The sequence below is a fragment of the Homarus americanus genome, unplaced genomic scaffold (genome assembly GCF_018991925.1).
Source record: "Homarus americanus isolate GMGI-L3 unplaced genomic scaffold, GMGI_Hamer_2.0 scaffold12668, whole genome shotgun sequence".
Taxonomy (NCBI): domain Eukaryota; kingdom Metazoa; phylum Arthropoda; class Malacostraca; order Decapoda; family Nephropidae; genus Homarus; species Homarus americanus.
In genome coordinates, this window is record NW_024740474.1 from 26,506 (window position 1) to 46,007 (window position 19,502).

General features: G+C 43.4%; 2 protein-coding genes across 2 annotated transcripts; one reads left to right on the forward strand and one right to left on the reverse strand.

Annotated features, from left to right (window-relative positions):
* Positions 1-430: 430 nt before the first annotated feature.
* LOC121875445 (glutathione S-transferase 1-1-like) lies at positions 431-3,198 on the forward strand. The gene is given in 6 exon segments (XM_042380004.1): positions 431-577; positions 1,089-1,296; positions 1,427-1,568; positions 2,866-2,882; positions 2,915-3,042; positions 3,045-3,198. Coding segments are annotated over 6 exon segments (732 nt in total). The 5' UTR covers positions 431-459; the 3' UTR covers positions 3,164-3,198.
* Positions 3,199-14,445: 11,247 nt separating this feature from the next.
* Positions 14,446-18,225, reverse strand: LOC121875443. Its single transcript, XM_042380002.1, has 7 exons — positions 18,102-18,225; positions 17,833-17,955; positions 17,473-17,631; positions 16,249-16,350; positions 15,427-15,636; positions 14,894-15,117; positions 14,446-14,796 (listed from the first exon to the last, which is right to left on the reverse strand). The coding sequence occupies exons 1-6, from the start codon at positions 18,198-18,200 to the stop codon at positions 14,932-14,934; spliced, it is 879 nt and encodes a 292-aa protein (XP_042235936.1). The 5' UTR covers positions 18,201-18,225; the 3' UTR covers positions 14,446-14,796; positions 14,894-14,931.
* Between the last annotated feature and the right edge of the window lie 1,277 nt (positions 18,226-19,502).

Below are 19,502 nucleotides of genomic sequence, written 5' to 3' on the forward strand. Positions count from 1 at the left end.
AGAACCAATAAACGTTTCCCTCACTCTTGTGTTAATTCAAGTTCAATAATTTTTCGTAACTTTACATTGAGAGTTTTTGCTATTATATTTTATTAAATGTTGTTAGAATAGTGTAATTACCAAACTTGCGCAGGAGATTCCACTGCTGTAATCTTGAACTGCACTTGGTTAGTCAGGTTAACAATTCTAATATCTGCATATAAGATTTTTAATAACTTGATAACTACAGTAGACGTATTACAGGAAAATTCAGAGCAAATCTGTAATCAGTATGCTTCATATATTAAGAAACTTCCAATATTGTTGATGAACCAAACACCTTTCTGTTCTTATCTTTATCGTTATTGTAATATTTTTGTTTGTGTAGGTTTTTAGAGAAACTCTTTATATTATACAGTATTTACACACACACATACAGAGAAGCATTCACGTACACAGAACAAATATTCACAAAAACATATGTCCCCTGCAACTGTGTGTGTGATCGGTTATCTCAAGTGGAGGCATATCACATCACAAGAACAGTACGCTGTCTTGATAGATAATACGTCTTGTGGTGTAGTGTGGTGTAGTGAAGGTACAGAGGTAGGTGTAGTGTGGTGTAGTGTGGTGTGGTGTATTGAAGGTACAGAGGTAGGTGTAGTGTGGTATAGTGTAGTGTGGTGTAATGTGGTGTGGTGAAGGTATAAAGGTATGTGTAGTGTGGTATAGTGTAGTGTGGTGTGGTGAAGGTATAACGATATATGTAGTATGGTGTAGTGATTGCTGTTGTGATGGCTGTAGTGGTGGCAGTAGTGGTGATGGTGTTAGTGGTGGTATGATTGTAGTAGTACTTGTAGTGACAGTGATTGTAATAGTGTTTAGTAGTGGTGGTAGTGGTAATGGTGGTACTGTACTCCTTCATACTCCTCCAACATCTGGTGAAAAAGAGGGTCCGGAACCCCTAGGACTCCCCCCCCCCCTCCCATGGATAGTAGTGGTGGTAATATCATGTCTATTATCTAATCAGTAAAATAAAATATATTTATCATCTCTGGGTGGAGGTTGGTAGTAGACAGATAGTATAAATATATTCTTCACGCCCACAGAAGCAACAATGGCTGTCGTCCTGTACTACCACCCACTATCACCGCCAAGTAGGGCCGTGTTGCTTACTGCCAAGGCGCTCAACCTCTCCCTAACGCTCAAGAAAGTCGATGTGTTGGCCGGCGAGCAACTCAAGCCAGAGTTCATAGCTATTAACCCACAACACACCATCCCTACCATGGTTGACGGTAACCTGAAGTTGTGGGAGAGGTAAGATGGGTTATTTTACTTTAATGGTAGTAATAAGTTATGGTAGTGACGTGGTATTGTATGGTAGTGACGTGGTATTGTATGGTAGTGATAAGTTATGGTATGGTAGTAATGCTGACCGTATTTTCAGCCGCGCTATCTGCACCTACTTGGCGACACAGTACGGTAAGAACGACTCCCTCTACCCCAGCAACCCACGAGCGCGTTGTCTGGTAGACGCTCGACTTGACTTTGATATGGGGACCTTAAATCACCGATGGGCGGAGTATGCTGTAAGTATATGGGTGGGTGTACAGTACAGTTGATTCCACTCCTGACTTTACCACTTAGCGATGCCAGTCCTCTCTCCCCCCGAGGTCTGAACCCCCAAACTGTGAATTCGAAGCGGGAGGGAGGGAGGGAGGGGTGTGTCGGGGTAGGTGTCTTGCTGTGGGGAGGAGGCAGGGTACGAGTAGAGGGATGAGGACAAAAAATGTGCTGTGTATCAGTTGGAAGAGATCACAATGCAAGATAACATTTTGACAATACTGCATGGCGGGGTTTCCTCTGCTAAAAGTAATCGTCAAGTGCTAGCCAGATGAAAATGCTGAAGTTACAATAGAATGGGAGGGGGAAGAATTCATGATCTAGGTAAGGAGTTCCTTTGCAAAATTGGGCATTTAAAAGCAAATGGATTATGGATAAACAGTATTTGGATATATATCTTGTAGAAACAATGAAGTTTTGCTTAACCCTTTGACTGGCAGCAGCCATAATAAAATAGTTAAAAATACATCGTACCGAAGGGATTAATTAGCAATTAAAACAGTCAGGAAGTGGGTAACACATTTATTGTAATACAAACTGGACATGAACAAAAATAGTTCAGTTGGCGGCTGTCCGGTGTAGAATCCGCGCACCACATAGTTCAGTTGTGCCAAAGAGGGAGGGAGGTTAAATTGGGTACAAAATAATAATACTATTATTATTATTATTATTATTAACTGTACAATTTATGATGCCAAACGATAAAGCTGTTGTTTAAAGGTCTTATTAATCTCTGCTACTCGTTCACATTATTAAGTGTTATTTAGAATAAATGTTATTTTCCACACGCTGACGTGGTCTACTTCCAGATAATGGATTATCAAACAAATTATTTTACTTCACATGCTCGTGACCGTTGCTTGAGTATCACTTCTTGTATGTGTATTCTCATCATACTCGCCTCATGGGAGTAAGACGACACAACATTACTCTACTCTGTAATGGTCTGTAGTAATTTGTCCACCGCCAACCCCACGCAGGAGTAGGGTGGTGGAGGCAGCGGTGCCCTCCTGTGCACATCATAGTTTATTATTATCAATTACCTTTAAGCAACAGCTATATCGCTTTGCATCATGTATTACACATCTTATAAAAATATTTTGTTACCCATTTAACCTCACTAACCCAACCCAACCTAATCTAACCCACCATAACTTAAACTAATCCAGCCTAACCTAACCTAACCCAACATAACCTAACCTAATAACCCAGCTTACACTAACCTATCAACACACACTAACCTAAGGTAACTGTATGTGACAGTATCCGTACTGGGGGCGGCCAGGCCCTGAGAACTGGACAAGTTACCGAGGCTCTGGCTGGCTCAACACCTCCTCATGGACTACGCCTTCACCGCCGGCAACAAGACGACGGTGGCGGACATGTGCCTGGTGGCCACTGTGTCAACAATAGTGGCGGCTGGTGTAGAGATTGATAAGTACCTCGTGTGGTCAAGTGGCTGGCCAGGTGTAAGAGCACCATGCCAGGCTACGCTGAAGCCAACGGTGAAGGAGCCAATAGCTTCGGCGAGATTCTCAAGGCTAAGTTACAGCCACAGTGACACTTATCTACTGTACCTAAGTGACCCTCTATACCTTAAGTGGCTTGTTCTAGCACCGTTATGTAAGTTCATTGATAACACAGATGTTCTTATCACTATAGTAAGTATTTTAGAGGCGACAACTTTTTATTTTGATACAGTATTTTATATAGTTTTTCTCTACGATCATAAATCACCCGCAGTGGGCAGAGCATGAAGGATGAGGAAACGGGGTAAACACGTCGAAAAACTGATGGTATGACACTATAATTATGTCTGTACGTGCTTTGTACGTGAAAAATTAATTAACCGTAAATACTCTCAGAAAATCTCACGTCCACAAAGAAACAGAATATTACACCATGACGCCTCAAAATATATTAAAACAAGCACTTCCTGTTTAATGTGACGGGGACCTCAGGCAAGGAAATTAGGTCAGGTTAGGTAGGTTTCTTTGGTTGGTTAGGTCAGGTTCTAGCAAATGTCACCTCTTTTAAAATATTTACTATAATGATAAGAACATCTGTGGAGAGGTGAACAAAATTGAACAACGCCTTCTGGAGTTAATCATCTCCTCAGGATTACCCACTTGTATAAATATCCCCTCGGCCGCAGTAGGTTTGAAGATCACCTCATTGCCCTCTTACTATGACCCCAAAGTCCCAAAAGTCCAACCACGGCGCTCACAACTATTGCTACCCGTAATTAAGACTGTTTATAAAGTGTTGAGCGCCATAAATAAGAACAAATCTTCAGCTGTGTTTCAACAAGCTCTCCGCCACTTGGTGTCTTCAAGTAGTTAAGTGACCCACGCTACAAGTTAATATGCACACAAGGGTCTACAGAGAATATTGACACTTTCAGTCGTTTGTAGGTTTGGTTAGGTTAGGGTTGGTTAGGTGAGGCTTAGCTCTTGTAAATTACAGTAAATCCTGATAACTTGTACAGTAAACTAAAGATAAACAAAGGTCTGATGAAAGTACTGTTTATATATGTAAGAACAGCAGAGTACAGTACAGTGTATGACAATTCACTACACAACATACATTAGTGCGTATAAAAGTACATTACAGTGCAGTATAATACACAACATTACAGTATATCCTTAGTACGGTAAATTATAACAGTCCAGTATAGTACAATACACTATATTACAGTGAAGTATAGTACATTATATTACAATACACTACAGTACAGTAAATTCAAACAACAATACAGCATAGTTCAGTGCTGTTCAGTTCCTTATTGCACTGTATAGTACAATACAGTACTGTACAGTATACTACAGCACATTATAGTATACAACATACAGTAGTAGACAGTGCAGGTAACGTATTACAGTACAGTGCAGTAGTACAGTACCTTACAATCAGTGTAGTACAGTCCAGTAGAGCAGTACAAAATCAGTGATATTGATTGAACATTTTAGCTAGTGTGGAAAAACATTGTACTGTAAAAACACACACACACACACTATCTATCTATCTATTTATCTATCTATCTATCTATCTATATATATATAAAAAAATTACAAAATACTAAAATCCAAATATAACATAACAAAGTAACATATCCTTATACAAATTGTGTGTTTGTGCTGACGCAAGTATATATAACTATTGATGACTGAGTGTGGAGGGGCGGGAGGCAGATAGTAGAGCTGCATCGGCGTCAGGAAAGATGAACCAAATTAAGTGCACGACAATAGTTACATTCCGATGACAGCTTACTTCCCGGCGGCAGCAGAAATTGGCAGTGGCAGTTTGACTGCATCGATGAGCGCTGCCCTCAGACAAGCTCGCTCTAGTGTGTGGACCCCTGGATGGTGCAGCCTATAGTGAACACAGACACGGGCCATATTAGCGTAAACCACACACACACACACACACACACACACACACACACACTATACCTTATCTAATTAACTCATGGTGATGTGAGGACGTATCCAACTGACTCACTTACGACACAAAGAATGAGTACTCAAAGGTTCCTACGTTAAATTGTCCACCTAACTGGTACACTTGCCTCCACAACTTTCCCCTGTATATGATCCACACATAAGTCAGGGCAGTGGGCAGTAGACGAATAAACAGCGTTATTTACACACTATTGTTTAGGTTAGTGAGGCGGGCAGGTTAGGTTAGGTTAGATATGAGACTCACCCCCAGGAGAGCAGACGTCATCCTTCAGCTGGCGGATGTTTACCTGTGGCTAACACCATCTTCGCATGACCCCTGCCGAACAGGTGTGATAATGATAATATAATAATAGTGATAATAATAATAATAATAATAATAATAATAATAATAATAATAATAATAATAATAAGAGCAGAGACACAGACAGATATGTAAAGGAAGATCACCTGAAGAATAACCACCCCAGTCCACTGTCTAGTTAGGTTAACAAAAAAATTATAATACCTATTTTTTACCTCAGTGTTGGGGTTACCGGTAGATGAGATATGGAAATTAACACAACTTTAGAATTGGACTGGGCATATTAGAACAATCCAAAATCCATTCATAGTAGGTGACTCAATACCACGTCCAGTTTATTCAGTGCCTTGGGTCTCTGGTCATGGGTCAGCTCAGCTATACAAAGTCGGATCTAGGTCATATAGCCGACGCATATTTGACCGACCTAACCTGACGTTTACCCTACCAATATTATCCCGTCTGAAACTTATCTCCTTACCATCATGGTCTGGGCAGCTAACTTAGGGCCAAGGATCGAGGGGTATCTTGACACCACCGTCAGCCAGCGCCTCAGGGCCACGTACATCTGCAACCAAAGAAAACGAGACACTTGAATAGGAAATTTAATGGATAACTGAACGAATTGTGCAACATGGCTAAGTAGTCCTGTTCTGGTATAGAAAACGGGGTTACTGGTGTTGTCTCCGTACTCAAGGTGTTGTCTCCGTACTCAGGTACAGTCGTTCGTACTCAAGAGGTTAAAACAGCAAAATAAATTATTACTATAAAGGCAGACTTTTGAGACTTACATAGGCAGGACCAGAACCGCTTAGTCCGTGGCGGCGTCCAGAAGGTCTCAGGCACCTCGTCACATTCTCCCACAGCCGAGAGCATCCTGATGGAGAAGCAGATGGATTCTCAAAGGTTCCCTGCAAACTTTCCTCTAACTTGTGATGTGAGAACGTATCTAACTGACTCACTTAGCTACGACACAAAGATGGATCCCAGCACCATACAACATCAACGTACCTGTGGGTCAGCCGGGCATCATCTAGGTAGCGTGTCGACCCTGGCAAACACTGACGCAGCCATCTGTACCAGGGCAGGGGTGTTGGGCATGACCCTTATCACCCTACTCTCCGGGGCAGGGCAGTCTCGATGTCAGCTAGTGTCACTCCTAGAGCCACGGAGGTCACTAGAGGTCGGGAGAGAGGGTCACACACGGGTGCAGGTCACGGAGGACTTGACCTATGATATTAGGTTTGACGCAGATCACTACTATGTCTGTGTCCGCGGCGGCCTCTGGTTGTTGTGTGTCGTGGTGCATCCTAGGACCTACGCGTGATGAGGTGATGAATATTGGTGTATTATACAGTCTTAGTCATACAAAATACACCATAAATAATACACAACATTTCAAACTTCATAATATAATACACTATACTTCAACTAACTCAACACAGCTACGATAGCTACTTATGTATTAGGATATTTAATTTTAAGGTAATAAAATGGTGGCGAAGGTGTGGCTATAAGGGGAGGATGGAGGCCACGTTATAAAAAAAGTAGTAGTAGCAATAGTAGTAGTAGTAGTAGTAGTAGCAATGTATGCAATAGGCCTATCAGTGCTCCAACAAAAATAAAGTATGAAACAACTGGGGTCAAACAAGTGGCATATGCTGATGACCTCACAGAGCAGGAAAAGTGGAGGACATCAAAAGTGGTGGGACCTGGTAACATCGCGAGGTCCACATATAGGGTACCACCCTAACGCCAGCAAATCCTTCCTCATCGTGAAGCCAGATCATTATGATCGGGCAGTGGAGGTTTTCGGCAAAGTGAGGTCAAAATAACTAAGGACCAAAGACATCTAGGCGCAGTAATTGGCACTACGGACTTCAAGACCCAGTACGTAGGGAAAAAGTGAATGAGTGGTTAGCGAAATCCATGCTCTATCGAGATTGCTAACACAGAGCCACATGCGGCCTTTGCAGCATTCACACATGAGTCAGCATCGTTGGAACTACCTGATGCGTACCATCCTGAGATCCGACCCTCCTCCACCCTTTGGAAGAAGCAATCAGTGTCAAGTTCATTCCCAAACTAGTGAAACACCCGACTTAACCTAGTAGAAAGAACACTTCTTGCACTTCCACCAAGACTGGGGATGGGACTAACTAATCCAGAGGAGATTCCGACTCTGAACATCAAAATTCATAGCTCACGGCAGCCCTCACTGACCACATAATAGCCCAGAATGCAACAAAGCGGACACCAGCGAAGTTAATAAATCATAGGTCCTTACAACAGATCGGCAGCACTGCCAAATGACATGTTGCAGCAACTATTGCTGCTGGTTCCGAAAATTTGACAAAAAAGTAGCTATAGCGCAGGAGGTGGGCGCCTCGAATTGGCTAACTACGTTACCGATAAGGGCAAATGGTTTCAGCCTTAACAAACAAGAATTTACAGATGCCATTGCTCTAAGGTACGGTTGGCCAGTAGATGGTTAGCCCTCCCAATGCGTGTGGCTATTCTATGATGGCGTCACGCCATGGTTTCCAAGAAGGGCTTCATATGCTGAGGCATGACGAGGTAGGGATCTCACAGCAAATATGTTGAAGGAAATCTGCCGGGACGTCATGGTGAACCGACCCTCCTTCACTGGATGGCAGATCTTCCAACACAGGACATCAAACACATCTAACGAAGCCCGTGTGGACGTCAGTGCTCGAGGATTCTGGACGCGGGGACAGCGAACTTTCTTCGACATCAGGATTTTTGATCCCATGGCCGTTTGTCACCGTAACCTACTCTCGATGCTGCGCATAGAACGAGAACGACAAGAGAAGGGCATATGGGGAGAGAATTCAAAATGTTGATCAAGGCAGCTTCACTCCTCTAGTGTTCACAACCTCTGGTGGATGGGCCCAAGTGCAAGATGTTTCTACGCCAGACTCGCGGAGCTGATCTCCGAACAGAAGCAGCAGCCCAGAAGTTATGTCACAGCCTGGATGAGATGTCGACTGTCCTTCTCTCCTTCGGTCGGCTTTGCTCTGCCTCGGGGAACGAGCTTCTGCCCCTAATCCGACAACTGCTGCAGATATCGACTATGAGGCTACAGTCACTGAATGCCGCATGGATCTGCGGCTCAACAATTTAACACAGATAGATAGTTTCTTATGTATTAGGATATTTAATATTAAGGTAAATAAATGGTGAAGGTGTGGCTATTGGGGAGGCTGGAAGCCACGTTATAAAAAGTAGTAGTAGTAGTAGTAGTAGTAGAACACAGAGTACTCACATACCTTCATCTGTTGCAGTAAATGTTCATCACAGCAGGGGAGAGGAGGCGACTAGGTTCTCCGGCAGCGACACCTGAAACACACACACACACAGGTAATGAGTGACACCAATTACTGGATGACCCCAGCATTTCACCTGATGATTAAACACACTAACGTAAATCTAATTTAACCTAGCAACTTAACGTAATATCCTAACAACCTAGCCTATCCTGAATTAACCTAACCTATCCTAATCTAACCTAACCTAACCCAACGTAGCTGGGACTCCCTTTCATTATTAAACCGTGATGAAATTAGAATGAAAATACATACATAAATACATACATACATACATACGTTTAAACAATAAATAAACATACACTTAAATACATAGGTGTTGTAAAGATAAATATTACGTATTGTGCAATACATGGTGTGTGTGTGTGTGTGTGTGTGTGTGTGTGTGTGTGTGTGTGTGTGTGTGTGTGTGTGGTGATTTATGGAAATTTTGACAAATATGTTCCATTAACACAAACATTCGACAAACTTGAATTATCGATTTATTTACTGTAGTCTACAGAGACCCATTCTCTCTGGGGCCTATTTGATTTTCGTTTTGTTATAAGTCTGCCACGCCTTAGGCGGTGAGTTATTGTTTTGTTTTTTAATTTTCCATTTATCATCTAACTAGCTGCAAGTACTCGACATGTACTGGCAAACTTTTTCGGAGGAGAGTTGTGAACTCTTGGAACAATCTACCAGAGAGTGTTGTGACGGCACCGAGTGTGAGCTCTTTCAAGACCAGACTTGACCAACACTGGAGCAGGTTCAGGTACATTCAGGAGCCGGTGCATGCCCAGTGCCTGCCAACAGTGTAACAGAGAGCCAATTCATGACTAGTACTTGCCAACAGTGCGTGACAGAGACGTGACCGATCGCCCAAGCTGCTAACGAGGCGATCAATTGGTGAAGAGGATAAAAAGTACAAGTTAGTAAAGTTACAAACTGTTTGTTAGTACTGGACAATAGACATATACTGACTGTTGGCAAGAACTGGGCTGCTGGGCATGTACTGACCCAGGATGTATCTGTGCCTGTGGCAGTGTTGGTCAAGTGTCTTAAACACTCGGTGCCGTCACAACACTCTCTGGCAGGTTATTACAACAGTTAACAACTCCTATTTGTGGCTTCTTCATCCCTAAGCCGTGAGAGGGCGGCCATCCACCAGTCCCAGGTATGGACACTCGACTAAAGTAATGTTCTCTATGGTGTTTATTAACCACCTGTTCGCCATAGTATAAGCCAGAACTGCAGGCGCTCTCATCTCTGGGTAACTCAGGTGCAGTAGTGCAGGTACCAGTCTGGTGGCCTTGCATTGGACATTTTCAATCAACTGACAGTCTCTAGCATATCTCGGGGAGCAAACGGGGTGACAGTACTCCAGAAGGGAAGTATCTCACTTTCTTATAAGACCCACTAGCTGAGTTGCTTGAGTCACTTTCACATTGATCCGAGAACTTCAGGTCATTGTCAACACACACCCTAGGTCCATTTCACACTTCATCTCGCCGGGACATGTAATACGTCTCCTGCCGTTGGTATGACCCAGGTGCTCTCCTCTGCACTTGTGACGTTGATTGAATCTTGTCAGCCAAGCCTTTGACCACTCCTGAAGCTGAGAGACATCTTCCTGTAGCGCTTCACTGTCCGTTTGGTCTTAATTTCCTTGAATAACTTGGAATCGTCAGCAAGTGAGAGATGGGAGGGGTGGGGAGGGGCAAGGGGAGATGGAAGGGGGTGGAGGGGGCAAGGGGGAGAAGGAAGGGGGGTGGAGGGGGGCAAGGGGAGAAGGAAGGGGGTGGAGGGGGGCAAGGGGGAGAAGGAAGGGAGGGGCAGGGGAGAAGGAAGGGGGTGGAGGGGGCAAGGGGGAGAAGGAAGGGGGGTGGAGGGGGCAAGGGGGAGAAGGAAGGGGAGGGGCAAGGGGAGAAGGAAGGGGTGAGGGGCAAGGGGAGAAGGAAGGGGGTGGAGGGCAAGGGGGAGAAGGAAGGGGGTGGAGGGGGCAAGGGGAGAAGGAAGGGGGGTGGAGGGGGCAAGGGGGGAGGAGAGCAAGGGGGAGAAGGAAGGGGTGGAGGGGCAAGGGGGAGAAGGAAGGGGGGGGGAGGGGCAAGGGGGAGAAGGGGGGTGGAGGGGCAAGGGGAGAAGGAATGGGGTGGAGGGGGCAAGGGGAGAAGGAAGGGGGGTGGAGGGGCAAGGGGGAGAAGGAAGGGGGTGAGGGGCAAGGGGAGAAGGAAGGGCAAGGGGCAAGGGGGAGAAGGAAGGGGTTGGAGGGGGCAAGGGGGAGAAGGAAGGGGGGGAGGGGCAAGGGGAGAAGGAAGATGGGGAGGGGCAAGGGGAGAAGGAAGGGGGTGGAGGGTTTAGTCTTAGTTTAACAAATTTATTGGCAGAGCTTGTAGTACAGTTTGCCTATTCTGAGCAATTCAGTCAGGTCTTGACACTGAGGGTGGTATCACTTCTCACTGTCACGCAGGACAGAGGTTCACACACAAAGAAATACATCATATTCATTAACAACTATGAATGTATATAGGTCAGGTTCAAATGGATAATGTCACTGTTCACTGCCATGCAGGACAGAGGTTCGTACACAAAGAGTTGCATCATATTCATTGACAGTACATATAAATATATGTAAACACACACACACACACATATACATACATATACGTATATACATACACATATACATGTACACGTACATATACATGCACACACGCACACATACATACATATACGTCGGTCAGATTCATGTGGGTAATGTCACTTTCCACTGCCATACAGGACAGAGGTTCGTACACAAAGAATGCATCATAGTCATTGACACTATATATAGGTCAGATTCATGTGGATAATGCCACTGTTCACTGCCACGCAGGACAGAGGTTCGTACACAAAGAAGGAAATACATCACATTCACCAGCAGCATATATAGGTCAGTGGATCACATACATTGGAGTCATATTCTAATTGAAGACTAATCAGTGTGGGCTAGCAAATTTGGGGTAAACAGCAAGAATGTCCTCAAGCACACCTGATTCAATGAAGTAATTACATAGTTCAAGATACAGTAAGTCAGGTGGCCTGAAGTCTGAGGGGGGCAGGGGAGAAGGAAGGGGGAGGGGGGCAAGGTGAAGGAAGAGGGTGAGGAGAAGGGGGAGGGGGATGAGGCGATTCTGTATATCACAATGTGTACCTTGCCCCTCCTTCTCCTCCTCCCCACCACCCACCCTCCTACTATTCCACTTTCCCTCCCACCTTCCTCGCTCCTCTCTCCTCTCTCCTCCGCCTCCTCATCACCTCCCACCATCCCACCTTCACTCCCTATCTCCCACCTCCTACCTCCCTCTACTCCCCCTCCCACCTTCCCCCACCTCTCCATCTTTGGTTTGGCTGCTTATCTGATCACGTGTACAGTGTGTGTGTGTGTGTGTGTGTGTGTGTGTGTATGTGTGCATGTGTGTGTGTGTGTGTGTGTGTGTGTGTGTGTGTGTGTGTGTGTGTGTCTCGTACTGATCAAGCCATAAGAACAACTCATTCCAACCAAAGTGAAAACCAATGAGATAAAAGGTCGCGTAATCATCTCTTTCTCACGATAACAAGTGATAACAGCAGATAACATTAACGATAACAGTGGTAGATAATAAGAACACATTACAGATAGTTAAGCTAATCCAGCCTCCTGGTGAAGAGGCTGAGAGAGAGAGAGAGAGAGAGAGTTAGACAAAGATGCCAATTAAACACACACAAGCACGAATCTTACACACACACACACACACACACACACATACACATACCTCCTCCGCCGACTCAAGTCCCTCGTAGTTCCTGCACACGAGCTCCTCAGTGTTTACACAACATTCATACTTCCCAAGCTCACCTATGCCTCCCCCACCTGGTCTTCCTCCCTAAATGCCACACAACGTAAACACCTAGAAGAAGTGCAAAAGAGGGCATGCAAGATTATTCTCTCCCCTTCCTACTCCACATATCAAGAAGCGCTCAACACCCTGACCCTTTCGACTCTCACTGACCATCACCACGACCTCATCTGCAAATTTGCAGTAAGAAGGTTCACACCATCTCGACACCGGCCTTACTACCACCTGGAGATCCCTTGGTGCGCCCGAGAATTGCTGGGTTCGACACCACAACCGCATCCAGCCCATACGTGCACGAACTGATCGTTATAAGAACAGCCCAGTCTCCAACCATTGTAAAAAATTATCAATAACTTGTAATAAAACCAGTGTATTCACTCCCCAGTAAACACTACCTCACACTGTTACTATGTTGAAATGAACTGTAGTTTGGAGCTTTTCCACATCTAGTTATTATATGTCTTATTTGTGTCAATTTATGTTACTTGTATATTATTTGTAATTCGTAACCCATTCCCCAAATATGTAACTGTATATTTTCAGCCTTCTGGCTGCCAAGCTTTTCAATGTTCTGCAGAGATGAACCCCTTCGCCAGTGCTTGTGCCATGTTGCCAGCTCCAATAAACCCGATCCTCAGTGCTGCCATAGTGACGGTCAACTGCCGCTGTATAAGTTGTCACTAAATTAATTCATAAAACTATTTTTTAATTGGTTTTATTTTTGTTTTTGTTTTTTACACCAGTAGAGTGTTGTCACTGTCAAGGCTGCGCGAGACTCCCTGGTCGGTCCAGGAGCGTCGTGTTCACTCCGCTTCCTTGGGTATATTCCATGCCCACCCCTACAGGCCTACCAACCTTACCCTCTTATCTTGAATATATAAACACTAATATAACCGCTGCTATATTCAGTATATGTCGTATTATATAATATAAATATATATTGTGGCTTTGATGTTTGATATTGGGATGAGAGATAAAGATATACTTGACGTTGTGAGTTTCTAATCATTACTTTGTACACAATCAACGGTTGGTCACTAACTCAGGTGCGCACGAAGATGGATGTTGCCATATAGTGATCAGATGAAATAATGTAGGTATTAATGTGTCTGTATGTCTGTGTATAATATAACATACCACTAACCTAACCTAACCTAACCTAACCTAACCTAACCTAACCTAACCTAACCTAACCTAACCTAATCTAACACTAACCTAATCTAACATAACCTAACCTAATCTAACTTAAACCTATCCTAATCTTACCTAACTTAACATATCGTAATCTAACCTAACTTAATATAGCCTAACACTAACTTAACCTAACCTAACCAAACTAATCCTAATCTCACCACTCAACGGCATTATTTTCATAAGCCTTGGTGGTGGGTGTCAGACCATATTCAGTAATAATTGAATATTTAATTATTGTTGTTTTGCATTCCGTCGCATTCAAAATAGTTTCAATTGTTCTCATTATCTTTCTCTATTTCCTCTTATTTATCTCTATCTTATTTTCATATTATTCTTATTATTTTTTCTTTTGTTACGTGTACAGTATTAGCGTGTGTTAAATAAAAGTTGGAACGCGGTGTCGTGATCGAATGGTAAATTTCAGCCCTACCCTGATGACCTTGAGTTGCCAAATGTCGCAATAACCACACCTTTTTTTTATTTAATTCATCGTTCAGTTCTTCGTAGATTATTATTATTATTATTATTATTATTATTATTATTATTATTATTATTATTATTATTATTGTTATTGTTATTATTATTATTATTATTATTATTATTATTATTATTATTATTATTATTATCCCATACAAATAATTCCTCTCATTAATTACATGTATAAATAAGTTAAACGAGACACGTGATTAATTTTTATCCAATTATATTTATTAGTTTGAGTTTCCAAGTTGTAAATACAATGTCCATCATTGATTAATTTATTTTACTTGAGAACATTACTAGTGAACATTACTGGAGAACACTACTGAAGAACATTACTAAGGAACATTACTAAAGAACATTACTGGAGAACATTATTAGAGAACATTACTGGAGAACATTACTAGAGAACATTACTTGAGAACATTACTAGAGAACATTACTAAAGAACATTACTGGAGAACATTATTAGAGAACATTACTAGAGAACATTACTGGAGAACATTACTAAAGAACATTACTTGAGAACATTACTGGAGAACATTACTGGAGAACACCTTTCCCTACAATAGCATTACTAGAGAACATTACTCATTACCCTAGAACATTACTAGAGAACATTGAATTACTGGAGAACATTACCTTAGAGAACACCTTTCCCTACAATAGCCAACCTCCCCTAAAACATTGAATCAGAACACCATGTCCCCTCCAGAGAACATAAGGGCCTCTACATCCTCCAGGAGACTGTGGGGTCCGTCAGCGTTCATCCCAAGTCCGGCAGAAGCGAGGAGAGGGTCGGATAGGACTCCATCTTGGTCACCGAGGCCCATCTCTGCTGCGTACTTGTGGAAATCTGCCCTCATACACGCTGTCACCTGTTATAACGGTAGACATGGTGAGTGTGTGTGTGTGTGTGTGTGTCTGTGGGAGTGTGTGTATGTGTGTGTGTATTACTTCTGTTTGGGTTTCTTTAAGTGAATAAGGTCATTGAAAATATCTCTCTCTCTCTCTCTCTCGGTTCATCTGTCCATCTATCCACCAATAAATTTACCCATTTATTTATGTATGCCTCTTACTTATTTACAGTATATTTGAACCATTATCTATCTATCTATCTATCTAGCTATCTATCTATCTATCTATCTATCTATCTATCTCCTTCCTTCCCTCCTTCCAACACCTACCTCTTTCATCATCATACACTTGAGGAAGGCCAGGGCAGTACCCAGTTCCTTCTTCAGGGGATTCTTCGCCTTTTCCACCGGCAGACACATGGAGAAGTCCCTACACGTCTCCAGAGCCTCGCCGAAGTCAGCCTTCAGGGAGTCGTCGACGGGGAGGTTCAGAATCTCTTGACCGATGTAGGCATAGTTCGGCATGTTGTTGGAGTCGAGCTGGGGAAAATTGGTTGGGGAAAATTGGTGGGGGAAAATTGGTTGGGGAAAATTGGTTGGGGAAAATTGGTTGGGGAAAATTGGTGGGGGAAAATTGGTTGGGGAAAATTGGTTGGGGAAAATTGGTTGGGGAAAATTGGTGGGGGAAAATTGGTGGGGGAAATTATTTTGGGAAAGTTGAGAAATAATAATGTTTGTCATAATGATAATCCTATAGGACTCCCCTCTCACCCCCCACAGGACTCACCAAGGACTCCCCCCCCCCCAGGACTCACCAAGGACTCCCCCCCCACAGGACTCACCAAGGACTCCCCTCTCACCTCCACAGGACTCACCAAGGACTCTTCCTCACCTCCACAGGACTCACCATGACTCCCTCACCCCCACAGGACTCACACAAGGACTCTCTCACCCCCAAGGACTCACTCTCACCCCCCACAGGACTCTACCAAGGACTCTTCTTCACTTCCACAGGACTCACCAAGGACTCTCACCTCCACAGGACTCACCATGACTCCTTCTCACCTCCTCACAGGACTCTCACTTATGGACTCTCCCTCACCCACCACAGGACTCACCAAGGACTCCTCCCTCACCCCCCATAGGACTCACCATCTTCACCTCCCGCAGGACGCAGGTAATGTTGCTGATCTTGGCCGTCATTCTCTCCTTCAGTGTTTCAATCTTCTCAGGACTCAGGGGGGCAAACCGCTTCTGTCAACACGTCATGGAAAACAGATTATTTACCTTTGTGTACCGATATATACGGTCTATGTACTGTACATTGTGTGTGTGTGTGTGTACCTCCACTGTGTATGACTAGTATCTCAAAAAAAGAAAATTATCTGACTTCCGAAATGCTACATGTAACTCGTGATGTCCCGGGAGGGTTGGTATGTGTGGCTCTGTTCGTGATGTCCCGGGAGGGTTGGTATGGGTGGCTCTGTTCGTGATGTCCCGGGAGGGTTGGTATGGGTGGCTCTGTTCGTGATGTCTCGGGAGGGTTGGTATGGGTGGCTCTGTTCGTGATGTCCCGGGAGCGTTGGTATGGGTGGCTCTGTTCGTGATGTCCCGGGAGGGTTGGTATGCGTGGCTCTGTTGGCATACTGATCCTACTACAGTTGGTAACCGAACATTATATTAACTACGGAATAAATATACAGCGCATCACTTATATTAAACTACAGGGCAGGAAAGCGCATGTCCCAATATCTATCATCCGTGGTCTCAATGTTTTACACAGACTGGACACATTGAGATACTGTACAAGCTGAATTAATACAAACTTATATGACTATTTTACTGTATAAATATGTATCTATCTGTAGCACCGCCGGAGGAAACGTTGATTATTTCACTTTTTTTTTATATTATCATTTCACTATTTATTATCTAACTGGCCGTTCAGGTGGTTGGTCTGTTCTTTGTTACTTTGTTATGGCGGCGCCGTGTGAGCTCATTCAAGACGAGAGGATAAAGTAAAGTAAAGTAAAATAAATTAAACATCTAATAAAATAAATTCACTATCAAACCATCAGAGAAAACGGCGATATATTAAGAATATTTAAGGTATAACTATACAATTTCGAGCATGGAAGGCTTTAGCACAATGTCTATGAAAATGCTCATTATCATCACTGAACACAAGTTTAACACGCATGTAACTCAGCTTTCTATGGCTTAAATGTCCTGTTTCCAGTACAATATATAGTTCTGTATCTATTTGAGATTTTTTTTTTTTTTTGCATATCTTCTCTGACAATTTGACGACGGCTGTAAGCGACACACACACACACACACACACACACACACACACACACACACACACAAACTCACCGTCCGCATCCCTGCTACATTCTGGTAGGGGTTGTACTGGTTCACCTGGCCGTACTGGGTGAACTGGGGCATCTGTGGGTACTGGGGGAACTGGTAGGGTGAATAGACAGGCACTGGGACGTACATCGGGCGGCGGTAAGCGTTCCTCCTCAACTCATTCTGTTAAGACGTGAAGGCAGTAGACACAACACAACAGCTCATCAAGTATTTAAAAGTCTACCATCAACTTAATCCTCCACGTAAGACTCTCGTAGATCCTAAACCTAACCAAAACAAAGACTACACAACCACAGGTGATCTACAGGTATATGATCTGAATCTACACAGGTTAATTACACTCCCACATAGTCATAAACTCACCAACATATCCTGGAAGTCTGGTATGATGTCATAAGTGTCAATCCCATGGCACTTGTCACACGCTGCCTTCATCTGCTGACCCCACTGTCTCACCGGTTCTTCTCCTACACAGCTCGACATGATCTTAATGGGAGAGTATGCATATGTTAGGGATAGATAGATAGATAGATAGATAGATAGATAGATAGATAGATAGATAGATAGATAGATAGATAGAACACTAATGAGATGAAGACAGTAAACATTAAGGGGCTAATTGGACGACTTACCTTTATATAAGCGTATTTCTTCAACATAGCCTCAGGTGGACTCATAGAGGTGAGGACGGAGCCGAGGGAGGCGACCAACACTGCCAGGTGAACCCACATACTGCAAAGGTGAGTGTCTCAGTGTGTGTCTCTCTCTCTCTTTTGTCTCTCTCTATTTCCTTCTCGGTTTCTCGCTTTTTCTCTCTCTCTATTTCTCTCTTTCAATTTTTCTCTCTGTCTACGCACGCATCTCTCTCTCTCTCTCTCTCTCTCTCTCTCTCTCTCTCTCTCTCTCTCTCTCTCTCTCTCTCTCTCTCTAAATCAAATTACGTAACTTTAGAAATATATTGTTTTTTCTTAATTTACTTAAAACTTTATAAACAATGACTTATATTGTTCGATATAAGTGTCTCTATACCGAATACTTATAAATTACACTTATTATTGATTAAATGTCACTTAACACCCACTACTTATTTATTATTGCTTATATATTATACTCAAGTCTAAATAATGTACTTAAAAAATTACTTAATATTTCTAAAGTGGATTTATTGCTTGTTTAAATGATGTAAACTTACATACACACACACACACACACACACACACACACACACACACACACACACACACAAACATTTACATGAACACAGACACATACATATACACATCATAATAATAATAATAATAATAATAATAATAATAATAATAATACTGAAAGCCCCTCGAAATCGAGGATGGCCGGCCCAAGGGCCTCCTAGGCGTGAATTTGTTAAGGTGTAGAAGCTGTCGCCAACACAACAACCACACCCTGAGTTAACAAGCTGCATGACCCAGTGTCAAGGAGTAGTCCGAGAAGACCGGACAACTCGCCAACTGCACTGGCTAACCATTACCCCGGAATACGATCCGCAAATCGATTAACATCCAGGTTCCCAATTACTGCTGGGTAAAATGGCGTAAAGAAACTTGCCCATAACTTCATCCTGCCCGGGGATCGAACCCGGGTCCACTCGCTTGCGAGGCGAGCATGCTGACCACAGGTCGCCCACACATAGATACACAGACACACACACACATATAATGAAATCGCTCGCTCACGTGTGTGTGTGTGTGTGTGTGTGTGTGTTCATGTATATGGGTGTGTGTGTGTGCGTTTATGTATGTATTATGTGTACAGTATGTGCCCATGAATATGTCTCGGTGTGTGTGTGTGTGTGTTTATGTATGTATGTGTACAGTATGTGCTCATGTATATGTCTCGGTGTGTGTGTGTGGGTGTGTGTGTGTGTGTGTGTGTTTATGTATGTATGTGTACAGTATGTGTGTGTGTGTTTCCTGCCCTTCCCATCTTCACCCTCCTCCCCGACGAGATTCCCACCTTGCCTACTGTATATCACCCCACAGGTAAGATGACTCTGT